The sequence below is a fragment of the Neovison vison genome, chromosome 10 (genome assembly GCF_020171115.1).
Source record: "Neovison vison isolate M4711 chromosome 10, ASM_NN_V1, whole genome shotgun sequence".
NCBI classification, from domain to species: domain Eukaryota; kingdom Metazoa; phylum Chordata; class Mammalia; order Carnivora; family Mustelidae; genus Neogale; species Neogale vison.
The window spans coordinates 8,495,577-8,516,174 of NC_058100.1; the positions used below are offsets into that span (position 1 = coordinate 8,495,577).

Sequence of the window (20,598 nt, forward strand, 5' to 3'; positions counted from 1 at the left end):
TCGGACGCCACGGGGTCCTGAATGTGGCAAGCAGTAGGGGGTCATTGCTGGGATATCCTGAGGGAGGATGAGCCGCTCTTTCCGTGTTCCTGGGTCTCGGGGGCAGGGGAGAGGAGTGGTTACGGGAATATGGGACCTTAGTGTTAATAAGGGGTGGGGGCTCCTGGGCACGCTGGGACAGTTGGTCGCCCAATCTGGGGTGGGCGTGTGTATGTGTGTGTGTGAGTGTGTGTGTGTAGAGCAGGAGTGGAAAAAAAGGCAACCGAAGAGATTGATTTTATGTATTTGTTTTTAATAGAAAGTCTTCTATATTCTCCTTCACCAGGCCAACTAGCATAATTAAAATGCCAGTTTTGATATCGGCTTGGACTAATTCCTGCCTCTACCATCTGTGAGTTCCCTGTATCCTCTGGCATCATGTGCACTGGTCTGAGAAAACAAAACTTTTTCAGATGTCTCCTGTTCGAGTTCTTTCATTTCAGACACGAATCAAAAGGCGTCTCCCAGAATCTTCTGGTCCACGTAGAATGCCCACCAGTTCCTTCCTAATGAGACGCCACAGGGCTCATTTTCTTGACTAATGGCTTTCTTTGGGGGCACCCCTTATTGTTATTTTAATGAGATTGGAGCATGGCTAAATAATGGTAATAGTGGGGCCTTAGGAGCAGGGTTGCGAAACTTCTTCGTGCCTCGTACTCTGCCTCAGACGCTGACTGCCTCCCCGAGCGTCCGCATCTACTTGTCCCCCACCGGGTCGATCCTAAGACATGAGTTTTTTCCCCTTGTACCAGCACTTGACTCTCTGCATCGTGACTCTGTACTTAAGAAACCTCTCTCAGGTTTTCTTAAAAGCCCATACCGCTCGGCAAACACACACATACGCCCACATAGCTGGCCGTTTACTTATTGACTTCTCTGTCTCTCTAGTAAACACACACATGTGAAAAAGGACGACTAGGACAGACAGGTGTCAAAATACTAGCAGCTAACTGTTTTTGAGTGGTAGGATTATGGATATTGTACATTGTGTATTTCATGCTTGTTTTCTTTTCTCCGTATTCCATCACATGTAGGTCGCAAATATTCTTTTTGAAAATAATATATGAGCGTATCTTTTATAACCAGAAGAGATCAAAGAATTAAGGGATTTTCTTTGGGGTAAAAGAAATATGATTGCTTTTCCCCATCTACCCATATGGCACCAGCATACATGTTCTTGGTTGGGAAGGGAGACTAAGCTCCGGTCACCCCCATGACTAGCCTGCATTAGGACATGGAATTAATTCTGTTCTTGATTCTGATCATACTACAGCAGCTTGGCCCCAGAAATAGAGCAAAGAAAGAACTGTAAACGAAAGAATTCCCATCTCCCCCTCTTGTTGCCCTTCCAACCCCTGACCAAGAGCAGGAGAAATGTGCTGGGCAGGGAGAGGGGGCGGGAGGAGCTGCTTGACTCTTTTGGGAGATGGAGCTTTGGAGTTCCGAGCAATTATTCTTGGGCCCCTAATGGAGGTGGAATGCCCTTGGTATTTCCCAGGGTGACCCTTTGTGCTCTTGGTATCCAGACCTGCTCCTTAGTGAGGTGTGGGGGGAAAAAAAAAAATAAAGACTATCCTTGTGCAGAGGGAACTGGCTTTCCAGGGAAGCTTGGAGAGAGAACTGGCTTTCCAGCGCCTGGCTTTCCAGGGAAGATTGGAGCATCATGTGGGTGAGCCAGTGGGAGGGGAAAAAAAAAAAAGCTAAGTGGATGAGAAGGGTGGAGAAAAAGGAGCCCAGATTCAGAGGTTCAGAAGCCTGTGTTTCTCAGTCATAACCCAGATGCCTGCTTTTCTCTCTCACATCTCTGCTTTCTTATGAAGGAAACGTGAACACAGGTTTTCAGCACCTAGGTGTCAAGCATGTGCCTCGGTACCGTGGAATTTTCTAGAGCACAAGCTGTGATCCCTCCCAAATGGCAAGAATATTACCTGCCCCATGTACCCTAAGTATTTAAGGGAATCAAATGAGTGGAGAGTACAGTGGAAAATGATTTACCAGGAATGCCTAACACCTGGTCTGTTCAACATTAACATTTTCGGAGGTGAGGTATATTAACTTCAAAGGAACACGGCATCTAGGGGGGGCAAAGGCATTTTAGCACACTTCTGTTTCGATGCTTTAAAATACATAAACAATCATGAATTATGTATCATGATTGACCACTCTAACAAATCATTCTTCAGCTATTTTAACGGTGGGATATTTTCAGCTAGGGGTGTTCGTTAAAACAAATCCTTTAGAACAATCCCATTGTTTGGATGCTTCTCGATTTGGAGTCTTAGAAAAAACGATCTGTTGGCTCACCACCTCTCTAGATGTATTTATGCAGAACTGCCCTTAGTCCACCTCCGTTTTACCTGTTTGAGTCACCTGAGTCACCTTTTGTACTTTTCAAGGCCCACCTCAAAGAGTACCTTTTCCCTGATGCTTTCCCTGATGTTCCACCAAGATGGGAGGCAATAGCTTTCCCTGAACTGCCATAACAGCGGGGCTGTACCATTTATTAGGCTCTGCCTTGAATTATAGTTCATTCATATGCATGTCTTATCCCCCTCCTTGAGGACATGAACTGTCTCTCACTCATCATTGTATGCCCAGGAGCAACTAGTACAGAACCTTCCACAGAGCAAGTGCCTGGAATCGTGTAACATACGGAACAGCAGGGAAAGGCCTTAGAAAGCATTTGGACACCCTTTTTATTTTTCTAAATGAGAACCAAAGGCCAGTGAGATGGACATGCTTCGCCAGAGTCAACAGCTAGTCCTTGCCAGACTCAGAACTAGAACTTGGGTCCTTTGACCTGTCATGCCTCTAGAGCACACACAATGATCATCCGACAGCTTGGATTGACTCAGAGTATCTTTGAGAAGTGGGAGGTATTAACCTTGGGTCCAAAGGCTCACTGGAAGGACCCAAACTCATCTGAGGGGTGGAGGGAGTATAATCAACCACAAGAACAGCTGCCTAGCCGAGAAGTGTCCCCATGTGCCAGGCACTGTGGTAGGCCCATTACACAAGTTGCCTTGTTGTCATTGTCTGCTCAAAATGGCCACCCGATCTCAGAGAACTGACTTCTCTCCCTTTTTCCCTTCTAGGCTAATGGAGGTTGGCAGGATGCTACTACCCCTTCATCAGTGACCTCCCCTACAGAAGGCCCTGGCAGTGTTCACTCTGATACCTCCAACTGATCTCCCAGCAATCGCATCCCGGCTGACCCTGTGCCCCAGTCGGGACAGGGCCAGGAGGGAGGGTTTCTCTCCCAACGCTGAAGCGGTCAGACTGGAGGTCGAAGCAATCAGCAAACACAATAAGAGTCTCCTTCTCTTCTCTTCTTTGGGATGCTATTTCAGCCAATCTGGACACTTCTTTATACTCTCTTCCCTTTTTTTTCTGGGTAGAAGCCACCCTCCCTGCCTCCAGCTGTCAGCCTGGTGTCCGCCATCTTTCCTGTCCCCTCCCTCCTCTGTCCTAGACTCCCTGGGTCCCTGCCCTTTATGACAACATGGAAGGATATTTTCAACAATTAGAGGAATTTAAAGAGGAAAGAAAATAATAAATGTGTTTGTATGTTTTCATGCTGGTGGTTTGAGGAGCCAAATTTACCTCACTCGGATCCCTCGCTCCCTCTGTTAACAGGCAGCCCTTCTCTTGTTTCTCTTCTTACTCTCACTACCTCTTAGCAGGAATGCGCCACATTGCCCCACTCATTCCAGGCCCCCTGCCCCCTCTTGCTCTTCCCTCCCTGGGCTGGTTCTGCTTAGAACAATTCCTCCTCTTCCTTCCCAGCCCCAGCTGTGCCCCGGGGACTGCCATAGCTGGGTTTCTAAAGGTGCCATGTTTTCTAGTCTCAGCTCAACTAGGTGGATTCCGAGGCAGGAAGTCTAGCCTCAGGAGAGGACATAAGCAACAAGAAGGGCAGAATTCTTGGAGGCTTCCTCCTTCTCCTAACAGCTCTTGGTTTCAGAGGCACAGTCTTTGGAGACCACGCAACACCTAGTAAGCAACGTCCAGAACCTACTGCAAAGCCAGATCTGAATGGGCACGGTGATGAACCACTAAGGAGTAGAAAGTTCTTAACCCGAAGCCCTTCAACTAATCCTACACACACACACACACACACACACACACACACACGTGCACATGCACACCCAGGCACATGTCAGCACATGCACGGCCTCACACATTCATTTTCTCCCACTCATGTGCCACATTTAAAGACCCACATTAATAACCAAATTCCCTCTCCTTGTGAGCCCAGGAGAGGGAATTAGCAACTCTGAGTGAAGGTCACTGGCGCAGAGACACAGTATGTGCTGGGGCTTCTGGGACATGTAGCCCCCCAGCATGCCCACACACCAGAACGACATCCACAGGACTCCATCATAATGGAGGCTGTTCCTGTTCCTGCCACCTCTGGAGCGCTCAGGGAGCCACACCTAGTACTTACGATGTCTATAATGGATTTGGGTCTATTCTGTTTTTTGGTTTTCTATGGGGGCGTTGCATTAATTATTCAAAGTGTTAACATGGCACCATGTTCTTGTTCCGGAGGGGTTGGAGAAGATCACGGCTTAGGCAGATTTTGCTAGCTTCATTTGAAGATCTGGGAGTGATGGGTTTCGAAAGGGGGAAGTAATGTTTTGAGTGGAATTGTCACAGTGACTTTCATTTCCTTGGCATATCCGAGAGGAGAGTACTAGAAAGCCGTTCTGTAGTGTCACCTGAGCTTACCGTCCTCGTGGCCAGCTGCCCCAGTGAAGAAGATGGTGGCTCTGTAACCCGACTATGATGGGAGGTGGTCACATCTCTCCGTGCCTCATTTTGTTCATCTGTAAATTGAGGATTATGATACCTGGCTTACCAAGAGGCTGGTGAGAGACTGAAGGAATCGGTTTCATTCATATCCCATCCGTAAATGGGAAGTCAGGGGAAGTGTCATCCCTGAGACAAATGGGTTTGTGCCATGGCAGGGCAACATAATGGTTTTCCTGTTCCAGTTTCGGATTACCATCAATACCCTGATGTCATTGCTATGATGACAAAGAGAAGAAGGGGTATTACTGTTGCTTTTTTGTTTGTTTTGGTCGGTTTGGTTTCATAGACTAGAGCTAAGCCTCCACACTAGAAAAATAGGACCCGGTTCTCTTAGTTTGTACTTGAATCCAGTATGTGGCCTTGTAAGTGCTTAGCCCCCTGTCCCATCTACTCTGCTTGAGACGCCTGTGGGTGAGAGAGAGGACACTGAGGGGGAAGGGTGGCCCGCTAACAAGGTCATGGAAATGGTGAATGGCGCTACAGTAATGAACAGAAATCGCTCCTGTGTATATGCTGGGGAGAGGGGAGACCTAAGAAAACAGAAGGTGTGTGAATTTGAAGGAAAGGCAAAAAGTAAGTCTTTGGCAAGATGGAATTACGCCTTGATGACGAAGAGCAGTGGAGAGACTGTGTCTACTGACCTGTGCCCCCCAGTCACAGCCGAGCTCAGTAGAGGGGCTTCCCGGCAGGCTCCATCTTGTGACAACTCTGTAGTCGTAGAAGCAGTGGAGAACCTTGCTCAGTGTCAGGGGCACACAGGAGCACGGCTGGATCACATGCCTGACCAGAGTGTGTGGCAGTTCCGCAGTCCCTGAGACCACACAAAGTACAGAAGAGACCCGGAACGGTTCTCTTGGCAACAGGAAGGTTTCCAGATTTGGGTTGAATGGTTGCCATTTTAAGTTAATGAAACAGATCAGAGCAGAGCTACATTTGCACAGTTTCTCTCCCCGAAGGAGTTTGCACGGATTCTCACCTCGCCCAGCATCTTCCCTCCCCACTCAGACCTCTCTGTTCCAGTTTCCCGCCCACCCCACCCCCCACGCCCACCGTCACGTCCAACATGGCAGCCACCAGATCCCCCTGACAGTAAGCAGAGCATGGGAACTCTGGCAGCAGAAGGAAGGGGATGGAAAGAGCGTGCCTCTGGAAATACAGCTCCCTGGGAATTCCTATTCGGTCAATCCTACAGATACCAAAATGTACCCCAGGCCTCCCGCATTTTCTGATGGGAGTGGGAACTCCCCGTTGTCCCTGGCAGCCGACTTCCCCTGAGTAATACTAGCCCTTGGGATTGCCTACCTTGTAACTCTCCATCTCATCCTCCTTTTCACCCCTAATTCTTCCCCCTGGCGTGGAACCGATGCCTGTGCAGTACTTCTGCCAAGTGGCACCTTCCTTACATTGACTTTATTTTTTTCTTTTTTTAAATTTTGCTGTGGTGGTGGTTCTTTATTTGCTGGTTGCCTTCTCTCACATACCTTACCCCCCCCCACCTTTTCCTTCTGAGTTTTATTTTTCTGCCCAGAAAAACCTGACTTCGATACCAAAAAAGATGAAACTACAGAAACTCAAATTTAAAAAAAACTTAAAAAAATACAAAAAAATACTCAACAATTCTTTCAGCTTTATTAACATTTTCCATTGTTTCTTGCGACTTGTGTCTCGTTCTTTGTAGTATTGATGATGAACATTTGATAATGAATGTTCTTGTATATTCAGATAAAGAAAAAAAAAAACCAAAAAAGCGGTCTGAATTTAATAGTGTTTATAATAAAAATTTTAAAAATGACCCTCATAGCACGCAAAACAGGATGGGGGGGCTCCCCCTCTTCTTTCTGTGACAATACACATCATTCCTGCGTTCGTTTTTAACACCAAACTACCTACATGAATCATTTCCCCATTTTTCTTTTATTTTCTTGCATTTGTGAATTAGTTCAAGAATGCTAGAAAAGTGTCGAGTTGTGCACATTCATTTCCTGTTTCACAATGTTTAAAAGTGACGGTAATTCATTTTGTAAACTAAAAAAAAAAAAAAAGGTTGGGATAGTGAGCATAATAGGTACAACCTAACACGTTATGTTTATTAACTTTGAGACCCAGAAATAAATTCTTTTCTTTCTTTATTTCTGCTCTTTAAAATATATTAAAAAAAAAATATGTTTTGTGTTACTTTGGGTTGTTTTATTGGGGGGGGACTTTTTTTTTTTAATTGTCAGGATTATGATCTTGCTGTTTTTATTCCTTACGTAATGTATATGAGGTGATGTGAAAAGATGACATTTGTAGAGTAGGTGGGTTTCCTTGTACTTCTACTTCGCTCCAGAATTCAGTTGACTTCAGAGACAAAGATGAAGCCCGAGCGGATGGCCCATCACTCACCTGCGTTTCCAGAGTGTGTGGCAGTTCCGCAGTCCCTGAAGAGGAAAAAAAAAAAAAAACACAGGGACCTGGGTTCTCCTTTCAGCCCTTTAAAAATTCAAGGAACTGGCCTGGGAGACCTTTGATACGGTAGGGAAAGACTTTTTGCCTTTGTTGACCGTGAACGTCATGATGAAGTGCTTTCTTTTCTTTCTTCTTGTTTAATAACAACATTCCGGGAGCCCTCTTACAACGAGAGAGGATTTTTTTTCTTCCAGAAGCATCCCACAGATGTCTTAGTGTCATGGGGTCTGGGTTCCATAGACGAGATCCTGGAGGCTGTCCCTGGGGTCAGTCGGCCTGCTGAGCCCTTGAGCCCCAATGTTGGATGAAGAGTTGAAAAACTGAGCCTGACTCGGGGCTCTCCTTTTAATGCTGCGAGGTCAAGTTTGATGCCTTGGCAGCATATGTCTTACTACCCTCGGGCTGCTGAAAAGCCAATGGTTAAACTGGCTTGATTTGGAATGTTTTTATTAGTCATGGGAGAAAAGAAAGCAGTATATTCTGGAAGAAACTTAACTTAAACATCTTTCATTAAACAAAAGATGGAAGTGTCCAGAAAGCACCTAGAACATAAGCAGGAGAAGCGAAGGGGAAGATGCAGGACTGTGGGACAGCGCGTCGCAGGTGTTTCTGCCCAGACACCTGTCTGCCTGTTCCTGAGTCAACAAAAGAGTGACGAGCTTTTCACATCACCTTCATAGTTTCAATACCCAGCTCAAAGCTTTCTGGAATCTTTTATTTTTTGTAAACTTTTTTTTCCCCTTTTGTTAAAATGAATAAAACATTCAATGTTTTCCCCCTTTTCTCTCTTATTACTTCCTTATTTTTCGAATTATTTTGAAGTGCTTTCCTTCGGTTGTTGGTTTTATTCTCCCGCTCCCCTCCCCTGTTCTTATATCTCAGAGTATAAACCTGCAAAGTTCTGCTCTGTTTTGGTTTTGAAAGTTTAAGCTTTTCTGCTTCTGTGAGAGCACAGGCTTCTGTCCCTTTTGATTCCAACTGAACTTTTGTGTTCTCTAATGATACTAACATGGTGTAGGTTTTGCAGTCTCCTAATTTGTACTGGTAATGCATATTCCAAATAAATAGTTTCTTTTGTTGCAAAAAAATATATATATACTTGTATTTTGTGTAACTTTCTTCTCTTATGTGCTGGCAACCTTGGCTTCCCCCAAACTAGGGCTGCTGTTAGGGTGAATTAGGTTTAAACTGTGGCCCTAATCGTTTTAAAGCCTACCTACCAGGGCAGGGGGGCAAGTGAACTCACGAGCCGCTGACCTCGCCTATGAAGTCAGAAGGAAGAAAGGGAAGAAGGAGGGGATCTTTTATGGGTAATGACTGGCAGACAGGGACAGCACCCTATCTTGTCTTCTTGCCAGTGACTGGCTGCCACCCACCAGGCACTGGTTTTAAAAAAAAAAAAATTACCAGGGAGATTTTCCATAATAAATTCTAAGTTTTTAAGTCACAGCTGTTTGCCCAGTGCTTCCCCTTTCCTTCTCTTGTGTCCGCTGGGGTCTGGTCATAAGGAAAATCCTGGCACCCAAGAGATGGTTCGGAGGAAGGACTCTGGGTTATGAATAATACTCCGTTGTGGAGTATCAGAGGTATGAGAGATGTTACTGGTATAGAGCCGTCCACCTCCCATGTGTCATGTCTACCATCCCGTGAAAGCCTCTCCCCCCATTCTTTGCACTCATACTGTGCCCCTGACCTTTGGGTTCATGGCCGGTTACAGTGTTTGGTGTCCCAGACATGAACACCGTCTTCCTATCCAGGCACAGGTTGGAACTGAGCTGGCGTTTGGTGTGTCGCCCCTCCTGGGACATCATGTGGACTCTTCTCGTTTCCACGTCCTACGTCTCCAGAGCCCCAGAGAGGCAGGCATGGGTTGATGTATTGAATGAATTAATCGCTCATCCGCTCATCCCAGTGGTGATTCTAATCAATAGAAAATAGATCAAAGGGTTGGAGAGTCCATGAGGATCAAATGATCGTTGTTATTGGTGGACAAGCGAAGAGCCCAGTCGCGTCACTGGCACAAGGCTGTCTGCCCCCGTTGACTTGGAGAACATCGCCAGCAGCCAAAGTGGAGGGCCCGCCTTCCCTCTTCAAGCCTGAACGTTGGAACACACTTGTGGGAAGTGTGTGCATGCCTGCAGGCTCGGATTATTTCCTTTTCCAGTTGCACAAAAAACTGGACCTGACCCTTTCCCCCACTTTAGTACTTGGAGTGATACTAAACTGTTGTAACAAGTAGACCAAACATGGATGATGTCTCACATTCAATACAGTCTATTTCTTACTTAGGTAATAGGCTCGGGCCAGCATTCCCGGTCAGGGTTCTTCTTCTCAGTAACGTGATTCCAGAACTCAGCTCCTTCTGCTCTGTGGTTCCCACCTCTAGCTGGCAGAAGGGAAAGCAGGAAGCGGGCTCACCATGTCCCAAAGCCTTTGACCGAGACCTCTCTTTCACCCATTTTCTTAAGTGCAAGGGGTTGGGGTGGGGGGGTGGGGCTGTGAGGATGGATAAGGGTCCCTGGCTAGCCAGCCACTTCCTGGCAATAATGCCACACCCCAGCTTTTTGGACAGTTAGTCATCTGTGTCAACAGCTGGTGACCAAACGGATAAATGAGCACCAAAGACAACCCCGCCTGCTTATTTCAGCGCACAAGGCACGTTCCCAGTAAAGACATTCCCAATCAACCTCCCAGAACTGGCTTTGTTACTCTTCAGTGGGGAAGACAATTGTTCCCACCTTCGGTAGGTGGCCCCCATGTCCGTTGCTGGCTGGAAGGGTCAAGGCAGTCACTTTGAAGACTACAGGTCTGAAGCCTTAAAAATCATAAAATCTGAAAAGCTCACTGCCCTCTGCCTGCCCACCCCCGCCCCGCTGACTTCTGTGTCCTTACCCTCATAGACTTCTGCCACTTACCCAATTAAAAAAAAAAAAAAAAAAAAGACGTGCAGCAAAATGTCAATGTTCTGAGCCCCATTTGTTGTCCACAAGGCAGCTTCTGGAAACATCGGGCATAGGGAGGGCCTCCAGCTCAGTGTTAAGAAATGATGCAGTGTGTCCGGGAGGATGTTTTAGCCTGGATCTCAGGACTGGAGGGCTGGCGTGAGGAATGAGGCCCTGCTTTGGGGGCTCCGTTCTCATGCTTTGCATTAAAGCTGCAAGAGCATACAGAGACAGCGGAGGGTTTCCTGTGAGAGGCAGTCTCTGGCTGCTAGCCTTGGGGGACTTCCGAGCCCACCCTACCCAGTGTGGGTGTGGACGAAGACTTGCTGTTAAGGCTTGTGACAACGACAGTGTCCAGGGCCACGTGCTTTGGAGAACCACTGTCTTCGTGTATCCTCCTTGGACCCAGGCAAAACATAGCTTAGCTTGAGCTCCCAAGTACCCCTGGGTAGAGCAGGGGGCTTCAGGCACTAACATCCACGTTACACTGTAATGGGCAGAATTCGCTCTCTCCCACGGTATTCAGCCACACGGTCCAGGGTAACTCACCAGAGCCATCAATGAGCACCTCCTGATAGCATAAAAGGCACCAAGTGCACTACAAGTATACCACAGGACTTTGAATATAAACCTCCCATTGGTACGTATCCAGGGAGAAATTAAAGTTCAACGTAAAATCCTCCTCCCCTATAAATTAAAATTCAGATGCTAGTCCACAGCCCTGCCTTCCCAGACCTCCTCCTGTGTCAGCCAGGAGTCAGCCAGCACTAGTGTGGAGACCTCCCTTCTACAAGAAGCGTCAGTCCATAGGAACGCCTGTCACTGTTCGGGTCCCTCCAAAGTGCCCTTAATCCAACCTTGCCTCTCTCTAGGACCCCACTTTTTCTAAAAAGTCACTTTAGGAGGCATAGGAACAAACCATAGCTCATCGGTAACCTGCCCCACAGAATTGAGAAAACACACGCAAAGCCCAAGTGTCTAGTCCAAATCGAGCCCCCCAGAACCCAGATCATAGTTTTGCATATGGTGATCGCTAATGAATGGCCACACCAGAAACGTGATTGTTCACAGAGGATGCAGGAAAAGACAGCAAACACATGACAGAGTGAGAAGAAAACCTATAGCTCAGTCTCCAATGCCGGTTGATTGGTATCATCTGGAGTGTTGAGAAAAAGCCACCATCGAGAGGTTCATTTTGCACGCTGCTCCCTGTGTCCTGGGGGAAACAATCCAATCTCTGCATTCTGTCTCCTCTCCCAGAGAATGGCCTTTGAAATATTCACATCTTTGTGAACAATTCAAAAATGTAAAATGGATGCCCTCCTGTCCACAGGCTCACTCGGGGCTCCCTTCTTCCCCGCGCTATTCACAGACCTGTTTAAGATGTGTCTCCGCTTCCACTTCCAATAACGCCCTGTGTTCCTAGTCCCAGGTATGTGGATCCCTGTAGCACTGTGACTTCTGCTCTTCCTTCTCTGGACGTTCCCCAGCTCAGGGCGCCATCTGACCTCTTCCTTCGCCTCGGCTGAGCCAACATCCAGTGGCTGAACCCAGGCTAAGGTCTACCCCATCACCGCTCCCCACTAACCTTGCCTGTCGGTCCTGAGGTCTCTTTGAGGTTTGCGCTAGTGTTTCTCTCCCATTTCCCCCAAATCCCTTTAAAGCAGAGCCAGTAAAGTTAAAATTGCCTGCCCTGCATTTTCCCCGGTGACATCCCTTCTCCGTCTTACGGAGGACTCATGCGCTTTGCCGTTCACCCCAGACATTTGTTTCTTCGCGTTACTTTTCTAATTCTATTCTGAAAAGTCTTTCAGAAATTCTGCGTCTGTCTAAGGCTTCCATTGTTCAGATAGATTCTGCTCAGCTCTAATTCCTTGAGTTGAGTCCCTCCAAGAGGTGGCTTCCCATCACCCACATTCAGCCGCTGTTTTCCCAACAGCCTCTGCTGCTGTGGTGTGTTCCCACCCCCCGCCCTCCTTTAGAGCACTCTCTGGGCCTGCCCTCAGAGCACAGGACGCGTCAGAGCCTCTACACACACACCAGCTGCAACGCTGAAATTCGCTAATTGTTCTTGAACCATTTAACACGGCTTTCTTGACTTTCCCCTTCGGATGCGTCCACATTTCCTCTTATCATCTAGTGAGATCTTTAAAGTCATCCACGGGAACATCTCAGATTGCTTCCCGCACTGGCTTCCCATCTGCCACCTTCAAGGGGCCCTTCCTGGATCCTTTGGTGTGAGGAATGCATAGTGAGTTTGCTCACTGAGACCTTAAAAGTTCAACTACAGAGACTCGAATGCTAGCTTCACTACCGTCAGATTCATTCTGAAGCTACGTAAGAGAATTCTTCTCGCACTGACCCATTCTCCAACATTCCAACACCAGCTAGGGGCCCTACAATTCAGTTCAATTCTGACGCTCACTACCCAGGGAGAGCGTCAGCCTCCACAGGTGTGAAGGCTCAAGCCTGCCCTCAGTTCTGACGCCAGGTGCAGGTAACTGGTCACCCATGCTTCTGACTGACCAGTCATAAATTGAAATTTTCCACAATCCCCATCCCTGGTTTGATAATTTGCTAAAACCGACACACAGAACTCAGGAAGCCACTTTAAAGTTACATTTACTGATTTTTTTTTTAAGATTTTATTTGTTTATTTGACAGACAGAGATTACAAGTAGGCAGAGAGGGAGGAAGGGAAGCAGGCTCCCTGCCAAGCAGAGAGCCCTATGCCGGGCTTGATCCCAGGACCCTGGGATCATGACCTGAGCCGAAGGCAGAGGCTTTAGCCCACTGAGCCACCCAGGCGCCCCACATTTACTGATTTATTATAAAAGATATAAATGAGCATCCAGACGAAGAGACACACGGGATGAAGCCTACATTGGTCTTGGGTGTGGACCCTCTGTCCCTGTGGAGTTGGGGTGCACCGTCCTCCTGGCACATGAATGCATTGGCCAACATGGAAACTCCCCAAACCCTCTGGTTTAGGGGCCTCGGGGTGACTGGTTAGGTATCAGCTGTTGGTGATTAACTCAATTTCCAGCCCGCTGCCCTCCCTGGAAGCTGGGATGTGGGGCTGAAATGTTCGAGTTTCTAATCAAGGCTTGGTCTTTTCCTAGATTGGCCTCCATCCTGGCCTCCAACCCCCTACAAACCTGGGGCCCTCAAACAAAAGATGCACCATCACCTTTCTCACCCAGGAATTTCCAAAGGTTTTAGGAGCTCTATGCCGGGATCCAGGGACAAAGAACAAATTCATTTCCCAGTACACTACAACTACTGACCAGCTATGTGACCTTGGAGAATTGCTTAATCTGTCCATGCTTCAGTTTCCTTCTCTATAAAATGGAGATAATTAATACCTATTTCACAGGGTCATCAGGAGGATTAAATGAGTTACTACTTAGAACAATGCCTGGCTAACACAGACTATTGCTACAAATGAATGTACGTACTTACGAGCAGTGTTATTCATTGTCCTCTCGCATATCCTTCCAGGTGCATCTCCTTCTCTGAATTCGTAACAGTTAGGATGTCCTCTTTTTCCCCCTCGTTCCACTGTAAAGAACTGTGTTATGTAGATTTTCTTTTTCTTTTTTTTCTTTTTGATATCTGTCTAGCCAGGATGCTAAGAACCCACACTTCCCAAGGAAATCCCTGTCACCTCCTTGGCTCCACCAGCATGTATTGCACCGTTTCCCCATCACTTCTCCAAGAAGTTAGGATTCTTGAAGCAGTCACAAACCTGAGGCTTAGAAGTAGATAAGCTGAGCTGATGTTGAACAGATCTGTGAAGTCGTTGAAGTCTGTCACTATCCAGGCTGCATGTTTTCTTTAAATTCTCATTATCTCCTCGAGTTCCTTTTCTAGACTTCTCACCAGGACGTATCAGCTTAGGAGGAAAGGATGAGATGTGCCTCTAATGTCTTACTTGAATGGCTCCGACACAGGTGACCCTCTCTATCAGTCTTCCAGCTCCATCTAACTTTCATTGAAAGCTGGAATTTTCCAGTCACTTCTTCAATACCCACAGCAGGCACTGAACGGGAATCAGGAAATATACCACAAGATGACTAGTTATGGTATATTTGAAAGTTACTAAGAGAGTAGATTCTAAAAGTTCTCATTACAAGGAAAATTTCCCCCCTCTTTTTTCTTTTCTTTTGTTTTTTTTTTTTTTTTTTTTTGGTATCTATAAGATGATGCATGTTAACTAAGCATATTGTGAAATGATTTTTAATATATAAGCCAAGTCATTACATTGTTATGCCTTAAAATTTTATCTCCATAAAACTAAAAAAAGAAGGCTGCCATTTTTATGAATGGCCCAAGAGTTGCCAAATTGCAGTGCAAAGACACGCTCTCAGAGAAGAGAGCCGACCTCCCAGGTCCTACCTCAAATTGAAGACAAAGGCCTGTCTGTGTAGGCCTGGCCTGAATCAGCCTCCAGGCATGTCCAGAGGACAGGCCAGTGAGCAGAGAGCCCTGGAAGGACGTGATTTCCTGCATATCCACACAGCCTGGAAGCTCAGATGGGGCCTTCTGCACCTTGTTCCAGAGACCAAAAGACCACGACTTGTGAATCACATGAACCCTTTGTCTCCTGCACCCAAGCTCATCCTGGTCACATCTCTGCCTCTCGAGCTTCGGTGACATAAACGCAGCTCTCCCACTGCTAGGTTCACAGTCCTATCTCTCCACACATTACCTCTCTATTCAGCACAATTCCATCCCTGGGACTTGCCGTGCGTGGCCAGTACCTCCTTTCTGCTAACAGCAGAACCTCTGTGGGTGATTCTGCGAGTCCCCTGGCCTCCTCTCCCAGGGTGTTGCTTACTGCTTACGGCATCGAAGACACTTGCCAGACAGGCAGTGATCTGCAGGAGCATCCTCGTGTTCCTGCAGTGAGTGCACATTCCCTGACCACCTTCTACATAGCCCATTGCTGCTCTGTCCTTCTCGAGGATCTCGACAGCTGGTGGGACAACACTGGGAAGACTTTTTCAATAAGACAAACGATGAAACGAAAACAACCCAAGTCTCCAGGCCCTTGTTGATAAATATGGCCTGTGTTCATCAATTTACAAGCTTGGGCAAAAATTTAAAATTACGATGTCCAGTAACAAAGCCCCAATCCACAGGAAATGGAATTAGGCTGTGCTTATGGGAACAGATGTGGATTAAAATGAAAACATGCTTGCGATCAGGTGACTCCGAGCAACGAATCCCATCACAGGGAGGAACAATAGCAGCTCAAGAAGCTGGGGAGGAACCATATGAACCAATTATTTTAAATCATCTAGCTTCCAGGAGAGGCGCGAGGATGCTGGGGAGGAATCTCTAAGACCCAGAAGCAATGACGATGCTGATTTAAAGGCTTCCCAAGCCTGGAATGTAGTTACTCTCCTTTCCTCTAGTCAGACAGGAATTCAAGTCCATTCAATTCAACCAGCCGACTGTGGGGCAGATGCCAGTGAGCAAGAGAACTAAGATCAGTTAACAATTGCTTTCTTTAAAAAAAAAAAAAAAGTATGTATGTGAAGTTAGGCGGCTCTGGAGAAGTAAAGAAACAACGTTAGAATGATGGGAAAGAAATACTGTGATTTTGGAGGGTCTTCCTTGATCTTTCATCCTTTTTCCTACAAGTTCAAATAAGAAGCATTGGCCCTTGCCCATGGTCTTCTAACAGCACCCCCAGAACTCCAGGCTTATTCCCTTCTTTCAGGCTTATTGCAGACTTTGCTTCTGATGTCACGCCGTCAGCCACCGTGGATGCTGGCCCAGGCCACAGTCCTAGACCCACTCACACACGCATTCTTTGAGCAGCTGCCCGTCTTCTTCTCTGAAGCCTTTCTTGCTTCCTGGCCTCCTCTGTTCCTCCAACACCCCCGCCCCGCCCCGTGAGTCCTTGGTTGGCCTTGAATTGTTACTAAATATCTTCTCTCCCCACATAAACAGTGAGAACTTAGGGCGATCCCCCACACAGGGAGGCAGGCACCCTGTCCTACAGCCAGCAGGTGCTGGGACCCTGAGGAGCAGAAGGGAGGAAAGACAGAAGGAGAAGGGATGAAGACAGGAAACGAGGAAGGACACAGGAAAGTGAAGGGAAGAGAGAAGGGGTAGGAAGAGGTAGCAGGGACAGCGAAGGGAGAGAAAGGGAGGAGGGAAAAGGAGAAGGAAGACAGAAAGAGGGAGAGGACCAGCAGAAACATAGGGAGGAGAGGGCAGGGTGGGTGGGAGGAGCCATTCCGCTAAGACATGAAAGACATGTCCCATCCTTCTCCTCTGGAGTGAGATCTCTGGCACTGGGGAAGGAGGAAGTCAAAGCAGGGGGCTTGAGAGAAACAAAGTCTCAAAGACAGTACAGAGCAGGTGGGAAGACAAACTTGCAAGGCACGACCACACACTTTTGTTTAAGTGAGCTCTGCCTGGCCACACTCGGGAATGTTACATCCGTGACTTTTGTTTAAGTGAGCTCTGCCTGGCCACACTCGGGAATGTTACATCCGTGACTTCGCTATTTAAAGAATCCGAATTATTTTTAAGCTCTAACCGGCCTGGCCTTGGCTTGGACACAAGCTTCTTTGTGGCCATCCATTCCTGCATACGTTCACTCACCAAGTCCGGGATGCACATTCACCTCCCTGTCCCGTGTCAGGGCCTGGTCTAGGAGCAGGGACCCAACAACCACGAAACCCCTGTGGTCAGGGCGCTTGGGTCCCCGTGGGAGGGGCGAGAGACAGGAAAGAAAGAAAGTGAGCAGGCGGCGTGTTACGTGGTGATGTGCTGGAGGAGAGGAAGAAAGGACCAAAGTGCTCTCCTGAGTCAGGGCAGAGTGGCTGAAGGAGGGGAGGGGGGAGACCATTCAAGTATCTGAAAAGGCTGTTCCAGGCAGGGGAACAGCCCTCGCAAAGGCCCTGAGGCAGGAGCACACCCAGTCTGTTTGAGAAATTGCAAGGAGCCCAAGGTGGCTGAGTGGGGGAGGAAAGAGAGGAAGACGATGAGGAGATGGGTCGGAAAATTACGGCATAAGGAGGGCAGAGCAGTCTCCTGTGCAGCCTGCTAAGGACTTTGGCTGTTCTGTGAGTGAGTCTGGCTGCCTCAGAGGCTTTGGGGCAGTGGATGGCGTCATGTGACATGGCATGTATGTTGCTGTAGGATGCTGGCAGCAGGGATGGGGACTGACAGTTTGAACCCAGGGAGGCTGGTCAGAAGACCAGTGTAGTCAGAAGACAGTGGCACTACTGGGGCCAAGAGGAGGCAGTGGCTTGGACCTACAGAAAACCCCAGTGTAAGGGAAGCGTGTTTGTCTTCGCTGGGACCTGCCTCCAGCCACATGCTTTCTTCTGCCTGGAACGACTTTCTCCCTGCTACCCACTTTCCCACCCTTCAAGGCTCGGCGCCGATGTCACCCACTTCCCCGGTGACCCCACAGAGGACGACCGCCCACTCACTCTGTGCGTGCCACTCTCGGAGCCTGGAGCCCATCCTGTCGCAAGCCCGCCTTTACCTCTGCCTCCTCCTAAATGGAAGACGCCTCGATGTTAGTCAGTCGACACACATTTATACTCAGTGGGGATAAAAAGGCAAACAAGACGTTACCCCAATCCCAATCGAGTACGGGGAAACAGCTACTCCCACATGAACCACAGGGTCTGGTTCACGTCCACAAGTGAAGAGGTGAAAAAACTGACCAGAAGCCAAACCCCCAGGACTTGCCATGTGGTGCCCTTACTTGTGATGCTGTTTAAGGAGTCACGAGGCAGGTTCTCACGGGCTGCTCCCACACTTCCCCTGGCTGTCTCCCCGGGGCTCAGCCCCACCAGGATAACTGCCTACAGATGCTACAGTGCCAAGAGCAGGATCCTGTCAGAGTGAGACCAGGAGAGCCCATGGAAGATTCCAGAAGGGGGGAGTGCAAGATGATTATAAGTAGCTGTGAACGTATTTATTTTTTTTCCGGAATACTCATTGTTGATGCAAAGCTGTCTCCCTAGAGTCTCTCGGTGACATTTGTTACTTGGCTTTTTGGTCCTTAAACAGAAATTCTGTCCTTTTCACTAAATTGCTCCTTCTCTGCTAATGTTCTGTCTCCCCCAAGTCCCAGGCAGAGCATTTGACATTTGTTATTGGTAGAAGAGCATCATTTGCTGAGTGTGGGAAGAAAAAAAAAAAATTTCCCCAAAGCGGGGAAATGAATGATTACCTCAGATCTCTTCACTCTTTTTCTCCTCCCTTCAGACACAACAGCCATCCGCAGCCATGCTGGGCCCTGGCGGGGGGCTGCCCTAATCAGTTTTACACGCCAGTTTCATGGAAACCTGTTGTAGTACCAACTGTAGACCTTTCCGGAGAGAGTCAAGGGTGACGGGTCAAGGACTGAGAGGGCGCAGTGAGGGCTTCAGTGACATCACTTTCACAGAGGGTGACGTCATCTTGAAGCCTGGTCCTGCCCCTCCCATCAACAGGCATTTCCTGAGAACCTACCGTGTGCCAGGCATTGTTCTGGGTACTGAGGGCAACGAGCAGAAATGAAAATGCCTGGTTCTTTCTCTCAGGGGTGCTGACGGGCCGGTGGGGGTGTCTAACACTGATCCCTTACTCACACGGACGGGCATAAATCTGCAACTTGGTATGTTTTGCGAATAAAAGACTTGTGACCCTATGAGAGTCTACACCAAAGAAAACTGAATTGCCCAAGGGGGTCAAGCTGCCTTCTTGAGGAATTACCTCTCGGGCAGCAGTCTGAAAGATCAGTTGAATAATGATGAGTGAGGAGAGAGAGTTCTCGGCCAGAGTGACATTAGATACAAAGGTCATCTCAGAGCCGGGGAGCTGGCTGGTACCATGCCTGAAACACAGGCTAGAGAGAGCAAGGAGAGGTACACAAGGAGGACCACATGGGACCTGGGTGCTGCAGCCATCCAAAACCTTGTCCCTACTCCAGAGTCCCACAAAGCAGCCTCTCCAGGAGGAATGCAGGCTCTGATGGACGAGGAGCTCCCTCTTTGGCCTTTCCAATGTTGACCTGTTGAGGAGCAGCCCTGTGCCGAAATGTAGGGGTAGGAAGAGAAATAATTTCCATTCTCACCCCCCCCCCAAGATCACAGTCCGGGAAGGCATAGATGTACACACAGCACCCTCCATTGCGGTAGGGTCTGTGGTATTAACAAATTATGCTGAACTGCGGGGTAGAGTTGGCTCGAGGGTGGTGAGTTGCGGAGGGTGGGAAATACTTGTAAGAGGAGGAAAGATGTGGATCACTGCGCTTGGCAGGAGGAGGCTTGGCTCCACTCCTGGTCCATCATGAACACCGGGACCTGCCAGGTTCCCCCTTCTCTCTCCTCTCCCAGCCCCCAGCCCTTCAGTCTCCAGTGCCATTGGGTGTAAATCTTTCTGGGAGACTTGTTTCTCCTTGTGGTCATACAGGACCAGGCTACTAAACCTGCCTGCAGGGTGAATTACGAGCCGGTCTCTGGAGCCCCAGCCTCCGTCGCCCGCAGAATGAATTGTGGTGCTCCTGGCTGCTGGGCTTTTTATTTATTTATTTGTTTACTTTAGCATATTTTAATCTGATCATTAAATTGCAATCTGCCACCCATCCCCAACCCCGGCCGTCTTCGGATGGAACAGATTTTTCATAGGTAATGATACCTATAAACTTCGGGTTGGCAGCCACCAGAGCAAAGTGGGGGAGGGCAAGGGGAAGGGTCGCAAAAACATGGCCCCTGGCGTGGCCTTGGTCACGCTGCTGTTGCCCTGGGCCCGTCTGACCTTTCCCAGGGACAGCTAGAGCGGCTGCGTTCTCCTGGGCAGCACCTGGGGCCTTTCCTAGCTGAAGAGACGCGTGCTGAGAAGGCAGAGGTGAGCCTCCACACCTCGTCCTTGCATGCATAAGATCATCCCTGCCCCATACTGTGCCAGGCAATAAAGGTGTCACCTAACCCGCCTTTATGGTGTGTGTGTTGGGGGAGGGATCTGCACTGATAAATCAAAGGCACAGAGGACGCCAGATGGTGCCGTGGAGCGGAGCGCGCGTCCCCGAGGTCATCTGTCTGATCTCATGCTGCTCCACCCCGGAGGGACTGCCCTCTGATGGCAGGGCCATGACCCTGGAGAGGGTGACAGCCATCATGGGTATAACTTTGGCACCACCAATTTGTCTAGCATTTTATACGCGGTGCTGACACATTCCTTTGGGGCCTCACAACAGTCCCGGGAGGGCAACAGAGCAGGTGTCCTGAGTCCCATCTTAAAACTGAGAGGCAGGGGTGGCGGAGTGAGTGGCCAGGGTAGTCCTGGCCCCAAGGGGGCTCCCCAGCAATATTTACTGTGTGAATGAATGGCTTCC

General features: G+C 48.4%; 1 protein-coding gene across 2 annotated transcripts in view; it reads left to right on the forward strand.

Moving 5' to 3' along the window:
- The window catches only part of PBX1 (PBX homeobox 1), a 280,953-nt gene extending 272,559 nt beyond the window's left edge, over positions 1 to 8,394 (forward strand). The window contains exon 9 of one of the 2 annotated variants that reach the window (XM_044266773.1): positions 3,135 to 8,394. In XM_044266773.1, the coding sequence (XP_044122708.1) occupies positions 3,135 to 3,227 (93 nt within the window). In that variant the 3' untranslated portion in view covers positions 3,228 to 8,394. The remainder of the gene's footprint in view (positions 1 to 3,134) is intronic. The other variant, XM_044266774.1, reaches the window with a different exon arrangement.
- The last annotated feature ends 12,204 nt before the right edge of the window (positions 8,395 to 20,598 follow it).